This window comes from Lissotriton vulgaris, chromosome 5 (genome assembly GCF_964263255.1).
Source record: "Lissotriton vulgaris chromosome 5, aLisVul1.2, whole genome shotgun sequence".
Taxonomy (NCBI): domain Eukaryota; kingdom Metazoa; phylum Chordata; class Amphibia; order Caudata; family Salamandridae; genus Lissotriton; species Lissotriton vulgaris.
The window spans coordinates 2,004,362,475-2,004,387,321 of NC_141693.1; the positions used below are offsets into that span (position 1 = coordinate 2,004,362,475).

The following is a 24,847-nucleotide window of genomic DNA, read 5'->3' on the forward strand; positions in this document are numbered from 1 at the left end:
GGCGGGAGGCGGTGATTCCACTAAGGTATGTTTAGTTTTACATAGGGTGTTTAGGTCATCTAACCAGGCAAGAGCGTGCTCTGTGTCTACTGTTTGTGTGGGCTGGGGAGATGCGCCTTTATCGACTTCTCTAGAGATGGACAATGTTGTACTGCTTACATTATCCCCCTTACGCGCCATAGTGTAGTTTGGGTGTGACAGAATAGTTGTAGACAAGTAATACGCATCGGGAGGGGAAATGTCCTGGGAGAGAGGCGAAGTCAGTAATCGGAATACCAAAAGGGAGCAAATGTCTATCTTTACCTCCTCTTAACGAGAGCCAAGGGGGGTAGCCCCGTCCCGTCCTCCTTGGGCCTTCTCAGGCCACAGAGGGCCCGCCCGGCCCGGGCTTAGCCCCGCGACGTCCGCGTGCGTCAGCAACGCGGAGGAAGCTGTTCGCCTTTATGCGCCTCCGTGCGCGGTGATTCCTGGAAGTGGGCGTGTCCGCAAAGGAGTCTGGGAGCTGTAGTCTTCCCCCACTGCGGCCCGCGATCGAATTTGCGGTGGGGGCAGGGAAGACCAACAGCGTCAGGGCCCCAGACAATTGGTGCAGCACAGATGTCCAGACCACCCTCCGATTGGTGAGTGTCTGCTTCTATGTCCCCCCCGCTCCTCAGTGGGAACTGCTCGGCTTTATGCGCCTCCGTGCGCGGTGATTCCCGGAAGTGGGTGTGTCCGCAAAGGAGTCTGGGAGCTGTAGTCTTCCCCCACTCCAACCGGTGAGTGTCCGCTTCTATGTCCCCCCGTTACCTCTTTTGGTCTTCTGTTACAATCCACAGAGAGCCACGTTAACTCCTAGCACCTAGCACCTCCGGCACCGATACTGCACCACTCGAGTCCACTCCGCTTTTTTCTGGTGTCCCCAGACGTCTCTTCACCTGGGCAAAATCCGGAATAATTAGCTTTTTTCCTTTTAATTTAAATGTCCCAAAACAACTCTTTCTTTCTTTTATGGCTTCCAATATTAGCGTTGCATTGCTAACAGCCGGTTTGGGCCCCTCGGCCCCTCGGCAGGGAAACAGGTTCGCGGCTCCAATTTGGAAAACGGCTCGCTTTCTCACAGTACTCCGTGATTCACTGAGCCAGCGCTGCACCACCGCATCTCTCGCCCCCTCTCACCGCCGTTGCTTTCCCTCGCTTCGGCAGCACATATACTGAATTTGCACTTGGTCCCGAGGTTTCCTCCCAAATCCTCCTCACCTTTTCTTTCACAAAAGGGACTCCCAGTGTCTACTTATTCCTTGATTTATTCTCCTATTTATATTCCCCTTTCAAGCCACTAATGCCTCTAAAATTGTGCTTCTTTGAATTTCCAGTAGTCTCTGGCAAGCAATTTTGAGGACTTCGCAGTTCCCAAAAAAGGGTCAGGCCGTTGTTTAATTAATTGCTCCCGGCATTAGGTCGCGCAGCAGTCCCTGCCGTCATTCGGGAAAGCGCTGGTCACCTCCTCACCTTCTCAGGCACTGCCCGCGGCCATGTCGATGAACTCCCCCTGCGGCCGCCGGAAACTCGCAGTCACGGATGCCCAGCTGGAGCAGACAAACTCCCGAAAAGCTCACTCTGTATACTGCTCAATCCTAACGTTTGGAATTTCGGAAGACTGCCTCGCTTCTCAACAAAAATCCCCGCAAGCATCGCTGAGAACTCCAGCCAGCAGCAACAAGCCAGGTACGAATCGCCATGTTGGGGGTGGGGCTCCTGAAACGATCCCAGCAACCAAGTCTCAAAGTTGGTAAAGTGGGCTCCCGACAGGTGTGCCTCCTACAGAATTTAGCTCAGGAATGACTGAAATTAGTTGATTGATTTAGAATCTCCTTAATGGAAATTTTGTTCAAATCTGTGTGGCCAAAAGACTGAAGACTCTCAGTGAAATAATTTGTCCAGACACTCGCATAGTTGTTTTTCATTAATTCTGGCCGGCACTTTTTTGCTAAAGTACCAGGAGGCATATTATCAAGCATGGCGTTATAGTTATCGCCGCTTTAGCGGCAGAAAACTGCAGCTAAAGCAGCGATAATGGGCTTGATAATATGCCGTAGAGAATTCTCATAGAAGCCCATGTTCACACCAGAACATGGGCTTCTATGGGAATTCACAAGGGCATATTATCAAGCCCATTATCGCCGCTTTAGCTGCAGTTTTCTGCCGCTAAAGCGGCGATAATTATAACGCCGTTCCTTGATAATATGCCCCCAGGTTCAGAAAAATACAAGAGATGTAAAAGTTTTCATAAATGCTGACTGTCTCACTAGGGTTTGACTAGTCAAGCCAAACTCCAGTCGTACATTAGCATGGCCAATATTTTTAAATATAAAAAATAGATTTAAACACTTTAATTTACAAGTTGTCCAGGAGTTTGGAGTCTTTACCTCGAAAAATTACTGACCCATAGGCCAAAGAAGAGATACGTTTTACCTTCATGGTTTTATCTAAGAACTCATGACTAGGATACACTAGCTTATATCACAGTGTTCTAAAAGCAAATGTTAGAGATGTAACCTTTGTCCTTAAATTATTAAGGGCCTCATTTATGAGGCCTGGCGCCAGTTTTGCGCTTCCAGATACTGACGCACTCCAGCAATGCATCACTTTTGCGCTTACAGATACGGCAGAAATACTGACGTATCTAACTCCTTGCGACATGATGCGTCATACATTAAATATGATGCATTAGGTATGTCGCAAGGAGTGCGCACTGAGTTGTCATTCTATTCATGTGCCCAAAGCTCCTCATACTCTGTCCTCATATCACACCCATGTATCCTGCCTTCCTCAGGTGGGTGTGAATGATGTGTGATGGAAGAGGGAGTGTTTTGTGAGTGCCCCTCTCAGGGGTCATTTAGACTGTATCGACAGTGATAAGGTGGGTACAAGTCCTAAACAAAGAAGTGGGGGGACAGACCAATCCAGGCAGTATGCAAGTGACATCATGACGCGTGCTATAAAAGTACATGACCTCACAACGCGTGACATGCCATGTGGCATCACAGGAAGTGACCTCACTGGAAGTGATGCTCTGGTATGTGTATGTTATAAAATATGCCAACTGAAAATGCAATAAATTATGTTTTTTTTAAGTTGTCTCCTGCAAAGCACATCATGTTACATGCAGATGACAGATTTTTATTTCATGCAGATAGGTAAATGGATTACTGCTTTGAACACAGAGATCTTTCTGTTACTTGCAGTTCATAAACTGTAATCCTAGCACACCACAGTGAGCTATGAAAGGCATGTGATTCCTACACCTTGTAACTCTGCCTCATGTAACACATCTTGTACATTATACACTCTCATGATTTATTTGGAATGGATAATGTGTATGTTATGTAAAGCGCTCTAACACTCTACATTGAGATGAGTAGCGCTGTAAAAGAAATGAAAGTGCTATTTAAATTGTTATTTGTGTAAATACTGAGACAGACCAACCCATCTGACATTCATACAGTGCCTGCACTTATATACAACAAAGTAAAAAGCTGCGTCTCTGAAGTGCCTGTGAAGGGATAACACGCTGTGCGCTTTTGTTTCCTCACCGGTGCATTGTGAGGGTTCAGGACTCCTCCAGTCCCACACTTGATCAAAAGGAGGCCTGATGGCCCCTCCACTTCTGTCTTTATGGGTGCCCAGCAGGAGGGGCGAAACAACAACGCCCCTACGCTGCCTGGACGTTGCTGCTGGGAATCGAAAGCAGACAACGTGCAGGACAAGGTCAACATACTTCTGTGGGGCCCACCTTCTTAACAGGGGGGACGGCGTCCACCCTGTGAAAAGAGAGGGTGGACACCGTGCACCTGCGTGTACCCCCGAGGCGTGCCCTACAAATGGTGTAAACTTCAGAAGGAATCACCCCCACAGGGTGTTAACAGCTAAGCATAAATTACTTGCTTTGTAGCCATGCTGTACAGCAGTGCAGCTGCAGTGCAGCACGGCTGGAAATGAGGTACAAAACAGACCTATGACACAGCCTTTGCACAGGTGTGCGCGCCTACAACACGAGGCAAGCAGGAGTTTACTTTTACTCAATCCGAGATGAATCAGCACATAGAAGTTGGGTGAAATGCACCTTTTGATATAGCCTTAATGTCTTTTATTAATATGGCGCGAATGTGCTTCAAAATCTATATATAAAAGGAGTGGGTTGAGATAACACGGAGGAAGGGTGGGAGAGAAGGGAGGGGGAGAAGGTGGAAGAGAAGAGAAGGGGAGAAGGTGGAAGAGAAGGGAGGGGGAGAAGGTAGGGGGAGAGGAGGGAGAGAAGTGTGGGGGAGAGAAGAGTGGAAGAGAAGGGAGGGAGCGAAGGGAGGGAGCGAAGGGTGGGTGGGAGTAAAGGGAAGGAAAGAAGGGTGGGGAGAGAAGGGAGGAAGAAAAGGGTGAGAAGAGTGGGGGCGGGATGGGTGGGGGAGAGAAATGTGGGGGAGAGAATGGTGGGGGGACAAGGGTGGGGGAGACATGTGCTCTAGCAGAGTTTTTAACCAGAAGAAAAAAGGAGTGACTGAAAAGGAAGTAGTGGACAAACACTGGTAATGGATCCGTGCTGCAGGGGACAAAAATACACCAGAAGGGAAAAGAAAGCCAAAGGAACTGACCAGGCCTAAAGAACTGTCAAAATGTCATTGACTTGAAATAAAGTTGCACAGAATTATGCAAGCAAAGGGCACAAATATTCCTTCAACCTCTTGAACATCTACAATGAGGCACGCAGGGGGCCCCCATAGGAGGGCGGACACTTTAGTGCCACATGAGGGAACAAACCCGACGTGGCTAGTGTTTGGACCCCCGGGGGTCGGGCGTTACTGCATCATTTCCGGTGCGTCAGTGGGCGGGGGGACAGGTATATCTACCTCCCTCGCTCTGCTGGTGATCGATTTTGCTATGAGGCATCACACCTGGGCCAGCAAATGGGGACGACTTCCGCAATAGATGAGCATGTTTGTTGAGTGGATGACGACCAGCCGCCTGAAACTGAACTCAGACAAGACGGAAGTCCTCATCCTGGGCTCCTCGCCCTCCGCCTGGGACGACTCCTGGTGGCCCCCCGCCCTGGGCACCGCACCCAAACCGACAGACCACGCACGCAACCTGGGCTTCATCCTGAACTCCTCCCTCTCCATGACCAGACAAGTCAACGCCGTCTCCTCGTCGTGCTTCAACATCCTGCGCATGCTACGGAAGATCTTCCGGTGGATCCCCACCGAGACCAGGAAGACGGTCACCCAGGCCCTCGTCACCAGCCGTCTGGTCTACGGCAACACCCTCTACGCCGGAACCACCGCCAAGCTCCAGAAGAGACTCCAGCGGATCCAGAACACCTCAGCCAGACTTATCCTCGACATCCCACGACACAGCCACATCTCCGGACATCTGAGAAACCTGCATTGGCTCCCCGTCAACAAAAGAATCACCTTCCGTCTCCTCACCCACGCACACAAAGCCCTACACGATCAAGGCCCGAGCTACCTCAACAACCGCATCAACTTCTACGCTCCCAAACGCCATCTCCGATCAGCCAGTCACGCCCTCGCCGCCGTCCCCCGCATCCGAAGAACGACAACAGGAGGAAGGTCCTTCTCCTACCTGGCCGCCAAGACCTGGAACTCCCTCCCGTCCGACCTGCGTCTGACCCTGGACCACCTCTCCTTCAGGAAGAAGCTCAAGACCTGGCTGTTCGAGCAGTAGCAGCACCCCCCCCCCCCCCCAAGCGCCTTGAGACCCTCCGGGTAAGTAGTGCGCTCTACAAATGTCTTGATTGATTGATTGATTGATTGATTGATCAATACTTTGTTGCAATGTGAAGGCAGGATTGGCCCACCCTGACATGCCTTACCTCTGACATGACCTCGACTAGTATCCTTAACCTTGAAACCGGGTCATGTCCAGCTGGTTTAAGCTGGGTGGGGCAAAGGGGCGCAACAGCCGAGGATTATCATCAACAGTTCGGATGGCTTGGGGAGCGTTGAATGCTTGCGGTTTCTGTGTGGGCTTAGCTTTGCATGCTACCCTGCATTGGTTTTTACTGACTAGGGTGATGCAAGGGTAAGTGTTGCAAGCATGCGACGAGAGGTTGGTCCTTTGATACCATCCTTAATCTTCACTTGGTTAATATTCAGGTCAAGGAGTGGCTGCATGACCCCCGAGTGCTGGAGATGGTTTGTTGGTTGGTGTGCTTTTCCAGATGTTTGTTGCAGGCTCGCACATGTTGTTGTTCCCGCAGAGTTTGGGGGCAGGTTACCATACCTCATCTTGTCTCTGCGGGTTTGATGTGTCTTTCGGTCATGATGACCAAGTAGAGCCATTATCACTTTGTATATCTGGGCATAAAGGAATGCCAGGCAAGAATCTAGGGAATTATAGAGCAAATGAGCAAGTGATCCCTTTCTGAGCCTAGTATATGCAGGCGAGGGTAACATTAGTAGCCGTAACCACACTACCACAGGGATTGACTGGGGGAGGGAACTGGCGGCACAGGACGCTAGGAGCAAACCAGCCTCCAACACAAAACAACACAAAAGAGGCTGCTTCCAGGTTAGTGACCAAAAGTGCTCGGGGATAAATTGTGAAATCCCCTCACCGACTACGGTGAGGCGATAATACATTTCCCCATTCCACCGACCGCATTTTTAATACCATACAGTCACCTATCCTATTAAAATTTTATTTGGCAACTGTAAGGGTTTTTAAATCTCACTCACTTCCTTTGGGCCCCACTTAGTTTAGAAGTGCATCCCTGTCATCGGGTGAATGCCCACCCTCTATCAAACCGCGTTTTTAGAGGGCGAGGACTGCCAATTAAGCATGACACCAGGTGGTGTGTGAGGCCAATCCTTCACTTTTTGTGAGATGTCCACACTCCTAATTTATCCCTGAGCACTTTTGGTCACTTACCTGGGAGCAGCCTCTTTTGTGTTTAACATTAGTAGCCGCCAGTTCAATTGTGCATCATTTTCCTTCAAGAGAGTAGGCCCCATACAAGACTTCAATGGAACAATCTCCTAAGCTAACCTTGACAGTGCAAATAATTATGATTTGGGAGGGTTGGAGCACTGCTAGTGTGGGGCAGTCCTTGCTTTAAAAAGATGGAAGCGTTAGGACAATTGCACCCCTGGCGGGGGACTGCTTTTACACATGGTCACAGGTGCAGTCCCAGCAGGCTCACCTAGCCTTTCAGCCCCCTGAGGTCGATAATATGAATACCATTAAGTCAAGTTTCAATAGGCATCTGTTATAAAGCAACGTGGTCGACGCGCTTCGAATCCCTTCCTTTGAGGGATTCTCCTCTAGTTGAGTGGTGTGGCTCACTGGTTAGAGGCGGCAGACCCGGGAGCAGAGGACGGCCCGGGACCAGGGTTCAATTCCCGACGCGGCAGGGTCGTGGACCAGGGTCAGCGGACTCGATAATTCTCGACTCGGTGCCTACTCTAACCAGGGATCACACTCAGCAACTCTGGGCATTAGCTTGCCTCATCTCCACAACGGCCCCCCACAAACGCCGGAGATGCCTGGTTTCACCTTGGAGATACCCAGTAGGGACCATCTCACAGGGAAAGCCAGGACGGGTTGCCCAGCGGTCTACAGCGCCGAGACACCCCATGTGGGGTGATTCAGGCGCTTTACAAGACATCATTACATGACATTACATTACATTACGTTCACCCCTGAAAAATTAGGATTCCGTTCCAATCCAAACAAAGGAGGAGAATTCCCTTCCCCCCTCACCACCCCAGGATTACAAATCAAGAACAGAAAACCTTAAAAACAACCTGAGATTCTCCAGTTAATCTAGAAAGTGGCCCATAATTAGACACTTGGCGTCCCAGCAAACAAACAATACGTGAGAGTGGTTTATCTGATGCTGTCCGAGTGTTTGAAAAGAAATTCTTGGTCGCTTTAGATCAATCAACAGAATTGATCTTTTTTTGATATTTGCATTGTTTTGTAAACTATTGATGGCCTTGGTTGGAATTGATAGTTTTTTATTAAATTGAAAAATGTAGCACCTTTTCAAGAAAAGATTTTGTGTAGGCATCCCAGGGTAGGTAGGTGTGAATGTTGAAAGTATGATGGTGCGAGTGTGGCAACCAGTTGAACATGAGTATGACTCGTGCATTGAGTGTATGAATGGTAGGGAGACTGGTGATGAGTTTGTGTAAAAGGAGAATACTAAATAGGTTTCCAAGGGGCACTTTTGTTTTTGTTTTTGTTGGGGGGTTGCAAGTGTTGTTGTTTTTGTGATGACAATCAAGTTTTTGTAAATTGTTCCATTTGAAGAAATAGCTTGAAACTGGTACAAATAAAGTAGATTAATTCAAACCAAAAAAGTGGTTGAGAAGGACTTGTTTGATTCTCTTTTCCTTCTTGAAATGGTCAAAAAGTGGCAGCACTGGTGTTTCAATGTGTTAATTGTTATTGTGGCGTGGCCTTGCTGCGCGTTAGCCAAACCTTGTATTGGTCATTCAGGGGGGGAACATCAGCAGGATGACTCACGAGCAACCAAGACAACCTGTTGCCCTTCAGCCAGGTGGGCTGCGTTAGTTGTCACCTAAAAAGGGTGCAATGGCCTCCATAGTGTTGAGACAGATGGTTTTTGGAGTACATATGCGGACAACCTCCAGAACACATTTGCATTTTCCGAGAAGGTGCAGGTAAATTGATTTGTGTAGCTCACCACAGGTTTTCGCGATTCCAAAGCAATGGCATCCGTTAGGCACACTGGTATTCCTTTAGCAAAAGAAGGGTTATTGGCCACACACGAAAAAGCGCTATTCAGTCAGGTGGGGCGGAGTGTGTCATTCCTAAAAAGGGTGCTGTTACCTCAATAGTGGTGTAAAAAGCTAGGTTGGAGACCAAATTCGGACAACTACCAGTGCACGTCTTGGATACATATTTAAGAAGGTGCTGGTACGTCTGCTCATATGTTTTACCACATGTCCTCAAATCCAAAGCATTGGCAAACCTTTTTGGCACTTTAATATACCGTTGGCTCAAGCGGTCTATGAGCTACTACTCGGGTGGGGACCCCAGCATGGCACACAACATCTATCACAAGACTCCCCCTGGCCCCGCCCGATGACCCTCTCAAGGGGGTCCATATTTCTCTTGGTACCATACATGGTCATCAGTGAACCTCCAAATGTGGACTCGTCAAGCAAGGGGGGTAACTAAGGTTTTAGTCAACCCCCATGTGGAACTGCACATAATGGTACACAGCGAACAAGGGGGTATTCCACCCAGAAGCCTGGTCACGAGGAGAGCAGTAGTTTTAATGTTATTGTAATATCTTTGGCCAGTCGCTGTACTGTACTCCCATATAATGGCGGTCAGAGGGTATTGGGCAGCCATAATTAATAACTGATAACAATTATACCGATGGCCTTGGAGGCGAACCCCACCATGATTACCAGCGAAGCCTTATACCAGCTACTGGGCGGCAATGGGTAGACATGACGCTGCAACACCAAAGAAGAAGTCCCTTAGAGGTGCAAAGGGCACCATAGGGATTTCTGCCTTAAAAGGGGTTAGAATAGTGAATAGTTGCCTCAACCCCAGGGAGGCCATGGAACATGCCCACGGGGGTGAATAAAGCTGTGGTTAAAACAGAGAATAGCAGTTCCCAAGTTAAGTGGAGGCCAGCGACTTTGTCTACCGAAGGGTAAATAAGCCATGCGCAAAGACACCAAGCATGAGGGCTTGTTTCAACCCTAATCCAAAATCATATATAATCTGAAGGGCTCGGTGGATTAAGCATGGTCTCTTTAGTGCTACATCTCAAGATTTCCCCGATGGGGCCGGGAAACACCTGCAGAGATAGATGTGTATTGTCCAGCCAGAAGGACTGGTAACCATGTCAAAGGTAAATGGGGATTTTCCAGATCTGGAGAGGCCGTTGAAATTTCTGGCAGGAGGGTAAACAGTGCCATGTGCCGAATTCACGTAACCGAGGGGTTTCTGGATTTATCAGACTCGGCTCTTGCATGCCATGACCACGGAATCTTTTGATGGTGATGGGGGTCCATTTGTCTAGATTGGGCATGGACCTGTTTCTGTTGGACCTGGGCGATGCCCTACAATCAGCGGGGTGTAAGTAAGAATGCCTGCCTTGGTGGGGGCCCCAGTATGACGGGTGCCACACCCAGAGCTATGGCGGAGTTACAGGGTGATCCAGAGGCTGAATGGTACATTGGGGTACCCTCTTCAGGACCAGAAGAAGGGTGCGAATGCCAAATAGCCCCAGGAAGTCCTTACGACAGGACCCATTGTGAATGAATCATTGCGTGCCACCGCCAGGGAACGGCGGTTCCCTGGCGCAGGCGGCGGTCCACCTCCACTACAACTTTGAAAGTCGTCATCCGGCAGACAGTGGACCTCCACTGCTGTGCCACCACGAGTGCGGGGGTCGGTAGACCGCCACACTCCTAATCAGCCTCTAAGTGTGCACCAAGATGCACATGCAGTGACTCATAAGCATCCCTGTAGGTGTATGGCAGCCATCTTGGAGTGATGCACACAATGGCCACTATGTGTGCACATGTGCACACGGGTGTGTATGTGTTGCGACACGTGTACAAATTGTTTATTCTGAGCCAACAACTTTAAAACAACCATTGCCAAAGCCAGTAGTTTGGCACTTACCATCACAGATGAGACTAACTGGCTTAGCCAGTGATTGTTGTAAAGTCCAATGTCTTGAATTCTGAGGTACCTCCTTGTGACATACATGCTTTACAAATATGAGCGGTACCACGCTGGTCTGTGTGGCTGTTTTTAAATGTACCAGTGTATTAAAGTGTCAACCTTGCTCGATGATGATACCATTAAAAAACAGGTTTTGAGGGGTTTTGTTCTCCTTTCCTCCTAATTTTCATTTCCTAGCCGCATAATTTAGTCAGCACTGCTGCATAATGTTGTCCTTCACTGCTGCACGGTTCCAGCATGCCTCACTGAAGATACATTTACCTTTAACTTCTGATTTGACGCTGTTCCTGGAATTAATTAGCTCTGTGCAGTGCGAAATCTGTTGCTTTGGCTACCCCTGGGCACCTGCTAGAATTCACGCCTATTATGAGCCTATTATAGGCCTACCTCCTGGTCTTATGATATTTCTTTTTTTTAACATTTCCTTCTGTATTTGCCCATATTTATGTTTTGCACAACCTGTCAGTATTTACCCATATTTATTTTGGGTGCTGTGAAAAAGGAATTACAACTAGAATATTTCCATATTTATTTAATTCTTGAAGGCGCTGTCGAGTGAAATGTGTTCTTTATAAGCAGCCATAGATCAAACACAGATGCACCCATATGAAGCCAGTGGTGCCACGCACAAACCCCCGCGCGTGCATATACTGGGGTGAATGTCGCCGCCCCTGTTGTACCTCCACGCGCTGCTCATCTGCATAGATAGTGGTGGACAGACATGATTGACAGCTTGGAAAGTCACTCGGAGAAGAGACCTGCTGCCTAGTTTCTGTTTTAAAATAAAAATGCAAATTGGGAACCATCTTGGTTTCTGTATGTTCTCAAGAGTAATAATCCTTGGCAAAGCCAATAGATGTTGCCCATGTGAGATTTATTATCTCTGCTAATGTTTTTTAGCTATGGTGCAAATGGCTGATTTTTTTTTTTTTTAAGTTGTATGACACAGCCAGCGTTGTCCGCGTTATAGCGTTTTTTTCTCAGTTCTGCTGCACTGAAGCTAGCGCTGCAGTATAGTATGGCAAAAAAACATTGACAACAGCAATAGATCTCACATACGCAAGACCTATTGGCTTTGCCAATGCTTTGTATGAAATTCCAGATGGTAAGTTATAAGTATTTATATAGTCTTTTCAACGGCTGAAGTGCAGATGTTATAGAATGGAGAATGCCCTTGCCAAGGTGTTAGTGTGTCCAGATTCATAGGACCCGTACCCTCCAGATATGTCCCCGCCTCCAATTTGACATAGACATGCATAGTCCCCACATTTGAAATCACCAAGAGATTCAGGTGGGGTTAAAAGGCCATGTTTAATCACAACATTGTATAAACATGACAAACAAATAACATGCATATCTGATATTTACAATTACATTAATAATTACATTTACGAGCACATCATGCTCCTTCAACCCTCCCAACCCTAAGGGAGGAACCCCATCTGGTTCACATCTTGCAACTGGGTATCCTACGCCAGGTGCCGTGCACCTGCCCCTTAGAGTGGTGGGCCCCAACCTCCGGTCCTTGTCCGCCATTACCGGGGCCCACCTCTCGACCACCAGGCTGCCCAGGGACGCCCGGGAGGCTCGAAATATGTCGCCCTAGCCTCCCCAGCCGGTGGTCACTTCCTCCCAGCGGAGAGCTTACCATATCCCCCCTCAGAGCTGGCCTATGGAGTCCGCCAGGCGGCCTCCCATCCATTTTTGTTTAGTCACTGGTTACTGATCGCAGGTCTCTTCTCCGCAGAACGCCCTTCATACCATTTTATCTAAGGGACGGGGGGGTGGGAGTTTCGGAATGCCGGCCTGGAACACGAGAATGGCCAGGTGCCGGCGTGTGCAGTCAGGTATCCTGGAGTGGTAGCGGGAACAGAGACCCCATTCACAGGGAGTTGACCCTAAATAGGCCAAAGGTCTCCGCCCCCTAACCCCCAGGTCACGCGATATCGCCTGACCCGGAAGTGGGTCGGGCGGACACCGATTGGGCCACCCGTCCGACCAACCACTAGAGACCAGGGGCGGGGTCTGGAGAGGCCGGGTCCTAGGTGCGCGCGTCGTAATTCTCCGCGCTTGTCATAGGACCCGTACCCTCCAGATATGTCCCCGCCTCCAATTTGACATAGACATGCATAGTCCCCACATTTGAAATCACCAAGAGATTCAGGTGGGGTTAAAAGGCCATGTTTAATCACAACATTGTATAAACATGACAAGCAAATAACATGCATATCTGATATTTACAATTACATTTATAATTACATTTACGAGCATATCATGCTCCTTCAACCCTCCCAACCCTAAGGGAGGAACCCCATCTGGTTCACATCTCGCAACTGGGTATCCTACGCCAGGTGCCGTGCACCTGCCCCTTAGAGTGGTGGGCCCCAACCTCCGGTCCTTGTCCGCCATTACCGGGGCCCACCTCTCGACCACCAGGCTGCCCAGGGACGCCCAGGAGGCCCGAAATCTGTCGCCCTAGCCTCCCCAGCCGGTGGTCACTTCCTCCAGCGGAGAGCTTACCATATCCCCCCTCAGAGCTGGCCTATGGAGTCCGCCAGGCGGCCTCCCATCCATTTTTGTTTAGTCACTGGTTACTGATCGCAGGTCTCTTCACCGCCACAAGGGTGGCCAAGGCCGACAGGTCTGACACCCTCCCCACCTGCGTTCAGAATAAATGACCAAAGTTCTCTTATAAAAGTGTCTGTTCCCAAGTCCGACAAATGTACCCCATCCTGGTGGTACATCACTTCTCCAGAAATCATCCGGTGTTGAAGGTAGCGCAAGCGGCCCTTCACTGAGCACAACCTTGCTAGTTCGCCGTTCAGTCGTCTTACGGAAATGTTCAAAGATCTGGGACGCACTCCTGGGCCCCATGTCCTGCGTGATATCATGCCTGACCAAACAATCCTAGCTGATGGAAACATATGCCCCAACCAGGCAAATTCCGCCAGTATGGCCTCCTTGACCGCCAAGCGTTTTCTGTCGACCATGTCGTTGCCTCCCAAGTGCAAGATAATCTAATCAGGTGACTTGTGCTCCTGTGCCCTGAGCTCCTCGATGAGCCGCCTCAAATGCCGGATTCGCATCCCTCCAACGCCACACCACAGGAATTCGGTCTTGCCCAATCCCGCCGGTTTCACCACCTGTCCTTGCTGCAAGCGCACCGCCGCGCGACGCACTAAAGAATGTCCGAGTACCCACACCACCGACGCGGGCATACTAATCAGAAGGAGAGAGATGGAACCGTTAGACACAATACGCACATGTTTTCACAACAATTCTGGCCTTACATATCTCTTATAACACTCGGACGTCCAGCGACCTATGCCTTTTACCGCATTAGAGGCGAGACCAGCCCTAGCCGCCAAAGTGACAGCGCCAATTCTAAAGGAATGTGAAGAGTAACCCACTGATCCCAGCCCCAGTTTTCCCAGAGCCAAACCAAAGACTGCCTTGAACTGGAATTGAGACAGGCACTCCCCCTTTTCATGGACGAAAAGCGCCGACCCCCCCCCCAGCTGGGCGTAGGGCCAGGTACGCCTGCATACGGGATATGGGGCAGGCCGATACCCCCGGTGCTGGCTGCAAACAAATGGTGACCCCCTTGCCTGCCTGATCGGTCTTGGAACGCCTCAACAACAGCGCTAGGCCCCCGGGGGAAAGGGTGGTATCCCGGAACTGCAGGCCCCCCCCATGGTCTAGTCTGGAGGCCCCAACTATCTCACCCAGACGGAACGCCCCGTAGAAGGCCAGGCAGAAGGCCTCCCCCAGCATGGTTCCCTCAAACAGAGAATCGCAGATAGAAGGCAACACCCCCAGAATATCAATCAAGGTCGGGAGATCCAAAGGCCTACGACAGTCCCGCCGTGGCCATCTAGTCTGGCCCACCCTGCTAAAGCTTTCCTGATCAAGAATGATGCCCCAGGGTCCCGCTCCCCCGCCAATTTAGCAAAGAAGCCTATCGCTGCAAGGGAGGCCCTAGCATATGCCACCGCTCTGCCCTGATCCCGTAAAACCTGTAAAAAGGCGTAGATTGTCTCAGGAGAAAAGATCCTCGCTGCCCCTGCCTTTTCTACAAATGATCTGTAAGCGCTAAACTGTGACTGATAGGCACGTTTGGTGCGATCAGTCAGAGCGGCACCTACCAGCCCCGCTAAAGCGAGGCTCCAATTTTCCACAGTGACGTAGGGAACGTCATCATGTGCTCTTCCGCCGGCGGATGGAACCTCCGGAAGTCCTGCAACTTGGAACGAGACAAAGCATCAGCAGCATGGTTATCAACACCTGGTATATGCACAGCCTTAAAAGTCAAATTCAATCTTAAGCATGCCAACACCAACAGTTTCAACAACCTTAGCACATGTGGGCAAGTTGCCCCCTGCCGATTGATAACCTGAACAACTGCCATGTTATCCGACCAGAAAGTCACTGCCCGGTCCCTGAAGCGCTCTGCCCAGACAGTGACCGCCACCCAAATGGGGAAAAGTTCTAAGAAGGCTAAGTTCCTCGTCAAGCCTGCCGTGTGCCAAGCTGCTGGCCAAGCCGCACCGCACCAGGCGGGACCCAGGATCGCCCCAAAACCAATGCTTCCAGCCGAATCGGTGTATAGGCCAAGCTCAACGCTGGACACCGGCGGCGCAGGCCACACCACCCGCCCGTTGAAGGCCCTCAGGAAATCGCGCCACACCTTAAGGTCATCCTTAACCCCCGCTTTTAACCGCACCCGATGGTGCTTCTGGGTCAGACCTACCATCGCTCTGGCTATATACCTCGAGAAAGGGCGCCCCATGGGGATGATTCGCAGAGCAAAATTCAACTGACCCACGAGTACCTGCAACTGGTGCAAAGTCACCTTCGGACCCGCCAGGGCCACCTCAATGGCTAGGGAAAAAGCTCTCACTTTATCCATTGGCAATCTACACTCCCCGGCTACCGTATCAAGCTCGATGCCCGGAAAGGACATGCATGTGTCAGGGCCGACTGTTTTGTTTGGTGCCAGCGGCACTCCAAATTCCTTAAGCATAGCTACCAGCTGACCCATGGCCAAGGCGCAGGCATCCGATGACGCCGGGCCCATCACCATGAAGTCGTCCAAATAGTGAACCACATCTGTACATCCTGACTTCAGAGAAAAAACCCACTGCAGCGTGGAGCTAAAAGTCTCAAAGTACTTGCAGGAGACCGCACATCCCATCTGCATACATTTGTCATAAGAAAACTGCTGTTGCACCTGGAAGCCTAGCAAATGATAATCCTCAGGGTGAACGGTCAGCAAGCGAAATGCTGACTCAATATCTGTTTTCGCTAGCAAAGCCCCCCGGCCTAAGTCCCTCACCTTCTGAACTGCGGCATCGAAGGACGAGTACGTCACTGAGCACAATGCCGGATCAATGGAGTCATTTACAGAAGCACCTTTTGGTGCAGAGAGGTTATGAATCATCCTGAACTGCCCCGGTTCTTTCTTGGGCACTACTCCCAGAGGGGAGCACACGTAGTTCTCCCATGGAGGAGCAGGGAAAGGGCCTTCTACTCGGCCTAAGGCCCGTTCTTTCTCCACTTTGTGGCCACTACAGAGGAATGGGTTCTCGCTGATACTTGGTTTCTACACTGGCTAATAGGGGGGACATGAGACGCTGGGATACGGAACCCCCTGGAAAAACCACCAAACAACACCTTAGCGGCTGCCCTGTCTGGGTACTCGTTCAGCCAATAAGTCAATCTTCCAATATCCACCGGGGTAGGCAGATTACACCTGAGGGGGTTTGATATCCTTGGGAGTGGTTCCCCCCGCTCTTTGGTTTTCTTGTTGCACTTGGATTCAGGGTAGGAGGGGTGACCACAAAAGGCGCATGCGTGCTTAAACTTGCATTGCCCGGGGGGCCATGTGCACCCCTTGCCATTGAATGCCCAGCAGGTCCCCCTCTTCTCGCCCGGCCCTCCCTGGGAAGTCCGAAAAGGCTGCCTAGCCGGGTGCTCCCTACTGCTCACGCTTTCTAACCAGGCATTGACCTCAACCTGATCCCAACAAATGGCTGGGTTCTCCTCTTTCGCCCAACGAAACTCCCTATCGTAAGTCAACCAGACTGAGCCCCCATGTGTGGAGTGTACATTTACGATCTTATTAGTGTAAAACACCAACGGGATAGCCAACTCTGGCCTTTTCTCCAACAATACTGTTATATAAACATGGAAACCGAACAGCCAATTTGTTATTGTTTCCTCGATCCTAGGTGTCCGATTCCGGAAGGAGTGCTCCTTCCCATCCCTGTCCTTGTAATCCTCATCTCTTCTCTTGGGCCTGATAAGGGTGAATATATCCACATAAGCCCCCTTCCAGATTTTCTCTCGCACCTCCATACTCACGTGTGTAGCTAACATCCCTGACTGAGACAATACATTCCCCTGTACAGCCCCTACCTCGCTGCTCCTCGCTGTTGCGTCACCAGGCGTACCTCCTGTAGGTGTTACAGCTAATGCTGTCGTGGGGGGCAGCGTTCTGATCGACACGCTGGGGAGCGCCTTGCGCGACTTGACTAAGAGCGCCAACTGCCTCTGAATGTCCTGCAACGCGCCCTGTTCCGTGGCATGGGGGGGCACCCACGGTGCCGCCGCTCCAGCGCTCACTCTCTCCAATACTTTATTCGGGCCGATAATTGGCCTACTAATGTGGAGACTGATGCCAGCAAGCTTTCTAACGGATCACACGCGGCTGCCACTGCGGCCACCGGCTGCGGTGGGAGTGGGGCCGTTGGGTCCGCAGTTTTTGGTACAGCGCCTCCTGGGGCCAACGCCTTCAGCGCCTCCCTAATCTCGGACAATACTGAACCCACTGGGTCTAATGGCGCGGGAACTACAACCTGTGGCACATCCGGAATGGGAACAGAAGGGTCGACCGGCTCTGCAGCTAAAGGAGGCGTGGAGACGGGACCTACTGATCCCTCGTCCCCCTTCCCCCTGGCAGGGCTAGGCCTACTCTTCCTCAGTTTGGCTCCCCCCTTCCTCTTTGGCTGTGCCTTGGCTTTCTTACTTAGTGGTGGAAAAGCGGCCCTCGGTGGCACCCCCTCCCTGCGCGGCCGTTCCACTACCTCGGGCTGCTCCCGCTGTGAAGAATCGCTATCCTCTCCGCTCTCGGGAGCATCCTTGCTTAACTTTGCCAGCAGCAGTTTCTTAATCTGTGCCAACTCTGGCTCAGAATCCTTCCTCTTTTGTCCTCCCTTCTTAGGCGCCATGCTGTCTGTATCTCGCCCTCACGCACTCACTCGCGATAGCCCTGTTTTGCTCCTAATGCGCCCCGATTTCCCTGCTCCCGGCCCCTCCCCAAGCACCGTTCACGCCGCCCGGCAGGAGCCCGCACCAAGAGGGATCCCCGCACACAGCCGTAAGCCCCGTAAGGCAGCGACAATCCTATCCCCATCCCAGCACCCACCGTGACTCAAGGCTGCCCACAAGGCCCCCAAGGCACTCGACCCCTTACCTGGCTACGCGAACGACGCCCGATCCTTCTGCTTCTAGAGTTTCGGAATGCCGGCCTGGAACACGAAAATGGCCAGGTGCCGGCGTGTGCAGTCAGGTATCCTGGAGTGGTAGCGGGAACAGAGACCCCAGTCACAGGGAGTTGACCCTAAATAGGCCAAAGGTCTCCGCCCCTAACCCCCAGGTCACGCCATATCGCCTGACCCGGAAGTGGGTCGGGCGGACGCTGATTGGGCCACCCGTCCGACCAACCACTAGAGACCAGGGACGGGGTCCAGAGAGGCCGGGTCCTAAGTGCGCGCGTCGTGATTCTCCACGCTTGTCAAAAGCATTTTACGACCAAACAAAAACAGTAAAAATTTGCCATATAAATGCGCTGAATGTGACATGAGTTGTAGGAAGACAGAAAGGTCCAAAAGTTTGCAGCTTTTATTATAGTGATGCTTTAGGATATTTGTTACTTTGGGTGCAATGGTTACAAAAGACCCAAAGAAGCACTCCTGGCGGCTTGTTTAGTAGTGAAATATAGCAATCAGTGGGTTTCCTAGAGCTTCTGGTCCCTGCGCCACTGCGCCTGCTGCACCATTCAAATCACGACCCCAGGCCCTGGAAAGTAATTGCACTTGTGACTGCTTGTTTAGTTGTAAAATATAGCAATAATTGGTGTTCAGTGGGGTTCCTGAAGTGTTTGGCTCCTGTGCCACTGCTAATAAACAACAACAGTCCTAGTTCTCATGGCAATATTCATTTGTTGGACTGTAAACATCCATGGTCGAAATTCGTTATCCACGGGATCCCTTTAATCTAAAGAAAATCCTAAGATGTTCCAATCTATTGCCTCTTTAAAATAACAACCTCTCTGATTCATACAAACAGGACAGCACAAACAAAAAATGTGTGAAAAAGCGAGATGGCACCTCACGGGCGCACCACCAATGGGACCCCTGGTTGGTACTCACCAGGATGGCCCTGTTCTCATCATCGGTGCCATCAAGCTAAAACCAAAAAACGTGTCTCGAACCTCAAAAGTAAAAAGACAGTGGATGGTGCAGTGGACACAACTTATATGTGACAAAACTAACGACATGTAACATTTAACATATAAGTCACTGAGCAACTGGGGCCATAAACTTTATTCTTATTCCCTTCTCTGTTGCAAAACAGTGAACACACATATACTAAAGAAGAAGAGAGTAAATACTACCTATCGATTCACTCTCTACTTACAGCCGACATGTTTCATTGCCTTGGTTTCTATCAGGCAATTTCTTCAGGGCAATATATTTTAAATGCCACTGCAAGAGACACTGAAGTTTGGGTGCTGTAACATAAACAAACAAAAGTATGGTCACCTGGTGTCCCTCTCTATGTTCTGCATATCAAACTATCTATCAAACCACCATGCTGTATTGGTAAATAAATGTAAGAATTCCATTATTACCCTGAATGCAGATTTGCCTCTCATACCAGTGATGTAGTTATGTTAAAATCGGAGTCCAGCCCCCATAGGTGAGCATGGTCCTTACTCCCCGTTTCGAGCAAGTTACTGAAATGTAAAAACATGGAGAATTCAATAATTTCAGTGTTAGAGCCCACTCCTACCTAACGCATTGTATACAGCCTAAATACAGTTTAAGGTAGATGTTACCGGTGGCAGAGTAGCGGTCGGCGTCCTCTCAACCCTCGAGCGCCGACCGAGTGAATCGATGTTTATTTACCGGCTTTGGAGACGGGTGTTTGTGCGCTGGGATTGGTCCGCGATGTTCGATCACGTTGGCCAGGCTGCCGGTTTCCTGGAACTCCGATTGGTTCCCAAAGCCGCATAACGCGCATTTCCATTGGTCACCAGTGTCAAATGACACGGGACCCGGCTGCCGATTTTCGGCAACTGTGATTGGACCAAAGCTCTCTTAATGCTTAATGGCGGTCTTCGAAAGAACGATACTGCCATTTGTAAACGGACAACTTAGCCTGAAATGGGTGGGTTATGGCAATTAAATCAATGTTTATTATTCAATATTCAATATACGCCAATACTTGATACTATACATTTGGAATAACTACACTTTTGAAATAAACCAGTGCAGTTAGACGTATCCCATATTTAGCTAAAGTAGAGTTTACATATTGACAGATTCCACACGATTGTAATGTATTAAGGATTTATAATGGCAACTAACACCCCGTGATAGGAGTGTGAAGGTCCCAGAGCGAAAAAAGGTTGATGGAAGTATTCAGTCATACCAGGGTTTTTTGATGTTGACTCCTAATGAAGTGGTTCAATGACCAAGTATTTCCGGATTGAAGAGTCACTTCAGTAACTGTAACACAACCAACGTGGTATACAGACTAAAATGTGAGTGTGGTTTGGAATACATCGGACTCACCACACGCAAGATCAAACTCCGCATCCAGGAGCATGTCAGTACAATAAGGATTGGAAAACTGACTACGAAGTTAGTGCAACATTGTCACCGCAATAAACACACCTTTACCTGGGTAGTGTTGGAGAGAGTGATGGGCGATGCGCAGTCTGTGGAAAGACGATTAATCAACAAGGAAGCTCGCTGGATATATCAAGAGCAAAGCGAACAGAGAGGGCTGAATGAACTACTGGAATGGAATAAGTTGCGTTAACCATCTGTAGAATAGTCTTTCAGCGCAGTGGTCTGCTGTCCCCTTGACTGGTGGTACTCCTCCATCCTATATTAAAATGACTAGTAGGAGTCATTATCTTAAAATATAACATCTATATTAGAGACCCTGTGATGACTGAATATTCACATCCCAGTAGAACTGTGATTCTCATTATAGCATATTTGACTAGGTTAAACATATGATAGGCCCTCATTAGGAGTCAACATCAAAAAACCCTGGTATGACTGAATACTTCCATCCCAGTAGAACTGTGATTCTCATTATATCCCATCTGATTAGGCTAAATACATGATAAGCCCCTATTAGCCTAGAACAACCTTTTTTCGCTCTGGGACCTTCACACTCCTATCACGGGGTGTTAGTTGCCATTATAAATCCTTAATACATTACAATCGTGTGGAATCTGTCAATATGTAAACTCTACTTTAGCTAAATATGGGATACGTCTAACTGCACTGGTTTATTTCAAAAGTGTAGTTATTCCAAATGTATAGTATCAAGTATTGGCGTATATTGAATATTGAATAATAAACATTGATTTAATTGCCATAACCCACCCATTTCAGGCTAAGTTGTCCGTTTACAAATGGCAGTATCGTTCTTTCGAAGACCGCCATTAAGCATTAAGAGAGCTTTGGTCCAATCACAGTTGCCGAAAATCGGCAGCCGGGTCCCGTGTCATTTGACACTGGTGACCAATGGAAATGCGCGTTATGCGGCTTTGGGAACCAATCGGAGTTCCAGGAAACCGGCAGCCTGGCCAACGTGATCGAACATCGCGGACCAATCCCAGCGCACAAACACCCGTCTCCAAAGCCGGTAAATAAACATCGATTCACTCGGTCGGCGCTCGAGGGTTGAGAGGACGCCGACCGCTACTCTGCCACCGGTAACATCTACCTTAAACTGTATTTAGGCTGTATACAATGCGTTAGGTAGGAGTGGGCTCTAACACTGAAATTATTGAATTCTCCATGTTTTTACATTTCAGTAACTTGCTCGAAACGGGGAGTAAGGACCATGCTCACCTATGGGGGCTGGACTCCGATTTTAACATAACTACATCACTGGTATGAGAGGCAAATCTGCATTCAGGGTAATAATGGAATTCTTACATTTATTTACCAATACAGCATGGTGGTTTGATAGATAGTTTGATATGCAGAACATAGAGAGGGACACCAGGTGACCATACTTTTGTTTGTTTATGTTACAGCACCCAAACTTCAGTGTCTCTTGTAGTGGCATTTAAAATATATTGCCCTGAAGAAATTGCCTGATAGAAACCAAGGCAATGAAACATGTCGGCTGTAAGTAGAGAGTGAATCGATAGGTAGTATTTACTCTCTTCTTCTTTAGTATATGTGTGTTCACTGTTTTGCAACAGAGAAGGGAATAAGAATAAAGTTTATGGCCCCAGTTGCTCAGTGACTTATATGTTAAATGTTACATGTCGTTAGTTTTGTCACATATAAGTTGTGTCCACTGCACCATCCACTGTCTTTTTACTTTTGAGGTTCGAGACACGTTTTTTGGTTTTAGCTTGATGGCACCGATGATGAGAACAGGGCCATCCTGGTGAGTACCAACCAGGGGTCCCATTGGTGGTGCGCCCGTGAGGTGCCATCTCGCTTTTTCACACATTTTTTGTTTGTGCTGTCCTGTTTGTATGAATCAGAGAGGTTGTTATTTTAAAGAGGCAATAGATTGGAACATCTTAGGATTTTCTTTAGATTAAAGGGATCCCGTGGATAACGAATTTCGACCATGGATGTTTACAGTCCAACAAATGAATATTGCCATGAGAACTAGGACTGTTGTTGTTTATTAGCTTTCAGAGTGGAGGGCGTCCTAGTTCTGTTTCCCTCTAGACTCCCATTTGTGTAGTGTCCTGTGCCACTGCACCTGCTGCACCATTGAAATCATGGCCCTAGTGCCTGGAAGGACAAATAAGGAACTTGTTTATATCCAGTAATATATGTGTTCCATAAAAGGCGCCCTTGCAGATGGAACACATATTTATTGTTTAGCTAAACATAAACAGGAGAGCTGTCATGAAAAGTGCCTTTAAAAGTATCCAACTCTCCAAAAGGAGTTCCCACAGATGCCATAAACAGATCATATGCTTTACACATCAAAATGAAAAGCAGTCATTTTTAAATGGTGTTTCAATGTGCCTGGCCCTTTCCTACGAAAATATCTTCTCCTGTACTTGCCAGTGAATGAGCCATAAGCAGTACAACCTGCCCAAGATCACCATTATATTCGGCTGAAGCTGAGACAGACAGGCGGTTTTATACTTTGTTCCTAAAATGACAGTTTCACAAGTTAAATGGACTCACCAAAGAAGAAGAATTTTGCACTAAAAGTGCAAATATTTTGTGCAGCTGCAGAAAGAAATACCTTTTGAGATGGCTATGTCTAAAATAACCTGTAAAAAAAGGGCACAAGGAGACTCCATGGTGAAAGTATGCTGCTGTCCTCTTTTCGTATAAACGCTCTCACTTTGAAGTCAGCTGAAAGCAAAATTAACACCAGGCTCCCAGGAAAACACAGCTTGACATTTGACCAGGCTCTTTGAATGCTCAGCAAATGCGATGAGATGAGAACAAGATTTAAGGGCTTGTTAATTACAGAAAATGAGTTTGTGGAAGAATCCTGTGAACATGGCTTTGGCATGGGGAGGCACCAGCTGAAGCCGCACAGCCTAAAGCAAATAAAGCCAGCAAATGGAAAGGCAATAAACGTGAGTTACAAACCACAAAGCCAATAACAAGGCACAGGCAAAATGGATGCCCAGGTCAACTTTCTGAAAGTCCCCAAGGTAGGCGGGACCTAAAAATCAGCAAAAACTGAAACCCTTCAGGGTTATTCCCAGGTGTGCGGCGCCCTGCCGGGGGGCACTGGTACTCACCCAGGTGCAGGGTGATGTTGACGGAGTTGGGGTGCTGGACCCCGAATGCCATGGTCTGGCTCTGCCACCAGGTGGGCTCCTCGTCGCCGTGCAGGTCGGTCAAGGCGCTAGCGTTGTGCTGGAGGTCAGGGTGCCCTGCGTCGCAGCGGTGGCAGGGGGGGCCCGTACCTTGGGACCCCGACTGTAGGCAGTAGTCCTCGGGGGGCGACCCGCAGGTGTTGGTGGCCACCGGCTCCCTCAGGAAGGCAGCGTTCTCGAAGACAGGCATGCAGCACTGCGGCGCCCCCTCGTGGTCGTAGCAGGAGTCCATGCCCCCCAAGGTGGGGGAGACCACCTGGGCAAACAGCAGCAGGGCAAACATGGGCAGGTCGGAGGCCCCGGCCATGGGGGCGAGCACAGCCGGTGAGTGGGGGGGCTGGGCAGGTGATGGGGTGCAGGTGGGGGGTCTACGGAAGAGCCAGGGTTGCCCAGCGCCCTCTCCAAGCGCTTTCCTTCCTCTCTCAGTGCGTCCCGAGAGAGGATCCGGGGGTCTACACTAGCAGGCGTGAGCTGAAGGTGCAGAGCAGCTTCCCTGGTGTGGTGAAGCCTCCCAGCAGTCTCTCTAGGCGCTATTCAAGAAGACTCTTTCCCGCTCTAGGCGCTGCTGAAGAAGTCTCTATCCCGCTCTAGGCGCTGCTGAAGAAGTCTCTTTCCCACTCTAGGCGCTGCTGAAGAAGTCTCTATCCCGCTCTAGGCGCTGCTGAAGAAGTCTCTATCCCGCTCTGGGCGCTGTTGAAGAAGTCTCTTTCCTACTCTAGGCGCTACTGAAGAAGTCTCTTTCCCGCTCTAGGTGCTGTTGAAGAAGTCTCTTTCCCGCTCTAAGCGCTGCTGAAGGTGTCTCTTTCCCACTCTAGGCGCTGTTGAGGGAGTCTATTGCCTCTCTGGGCGCTATGGCAGAAGTCTCTTAACTCCCACTCTGGGCGCTATCCTTCCGCCCCGAAACATGGATGCTCTCGCTTGTCCGACGTGGGGCCCTTCTCAGATGGGGGCCGGGAGGGGGGTTACTAGCAGGAAAAAGGCTCGCCGAACGGA

At 49.6% G+C, this 24,847-nt stretch overlaps 1 protein-coding gene across 1 annotated transcript in view; it reads right to left on the reverse strand.

Moving 5' to 3' along the window:
* Nucleotides 1-24,173, reverse strand: part of LAMC3 (laminin subunit gamma 3) — a 713,512-nt gene extending 689,339 nt beyond the window's left edge. The window contains exon 1 of the mRNA XM_086924802.1: nt 23,777-24,173. Within this exon, the coding sequence (XP_086780928.1) occupies nt 23,777-24,161 (385 nt within the window). The 5' untranslated portion in view covers nt 24,162-24,173. The remainder of the gene's footprint in view (nt 1-23,776) is intronic.
* Nucleotides 24,174-24,847: the final 674 nt, after the last annotated feature.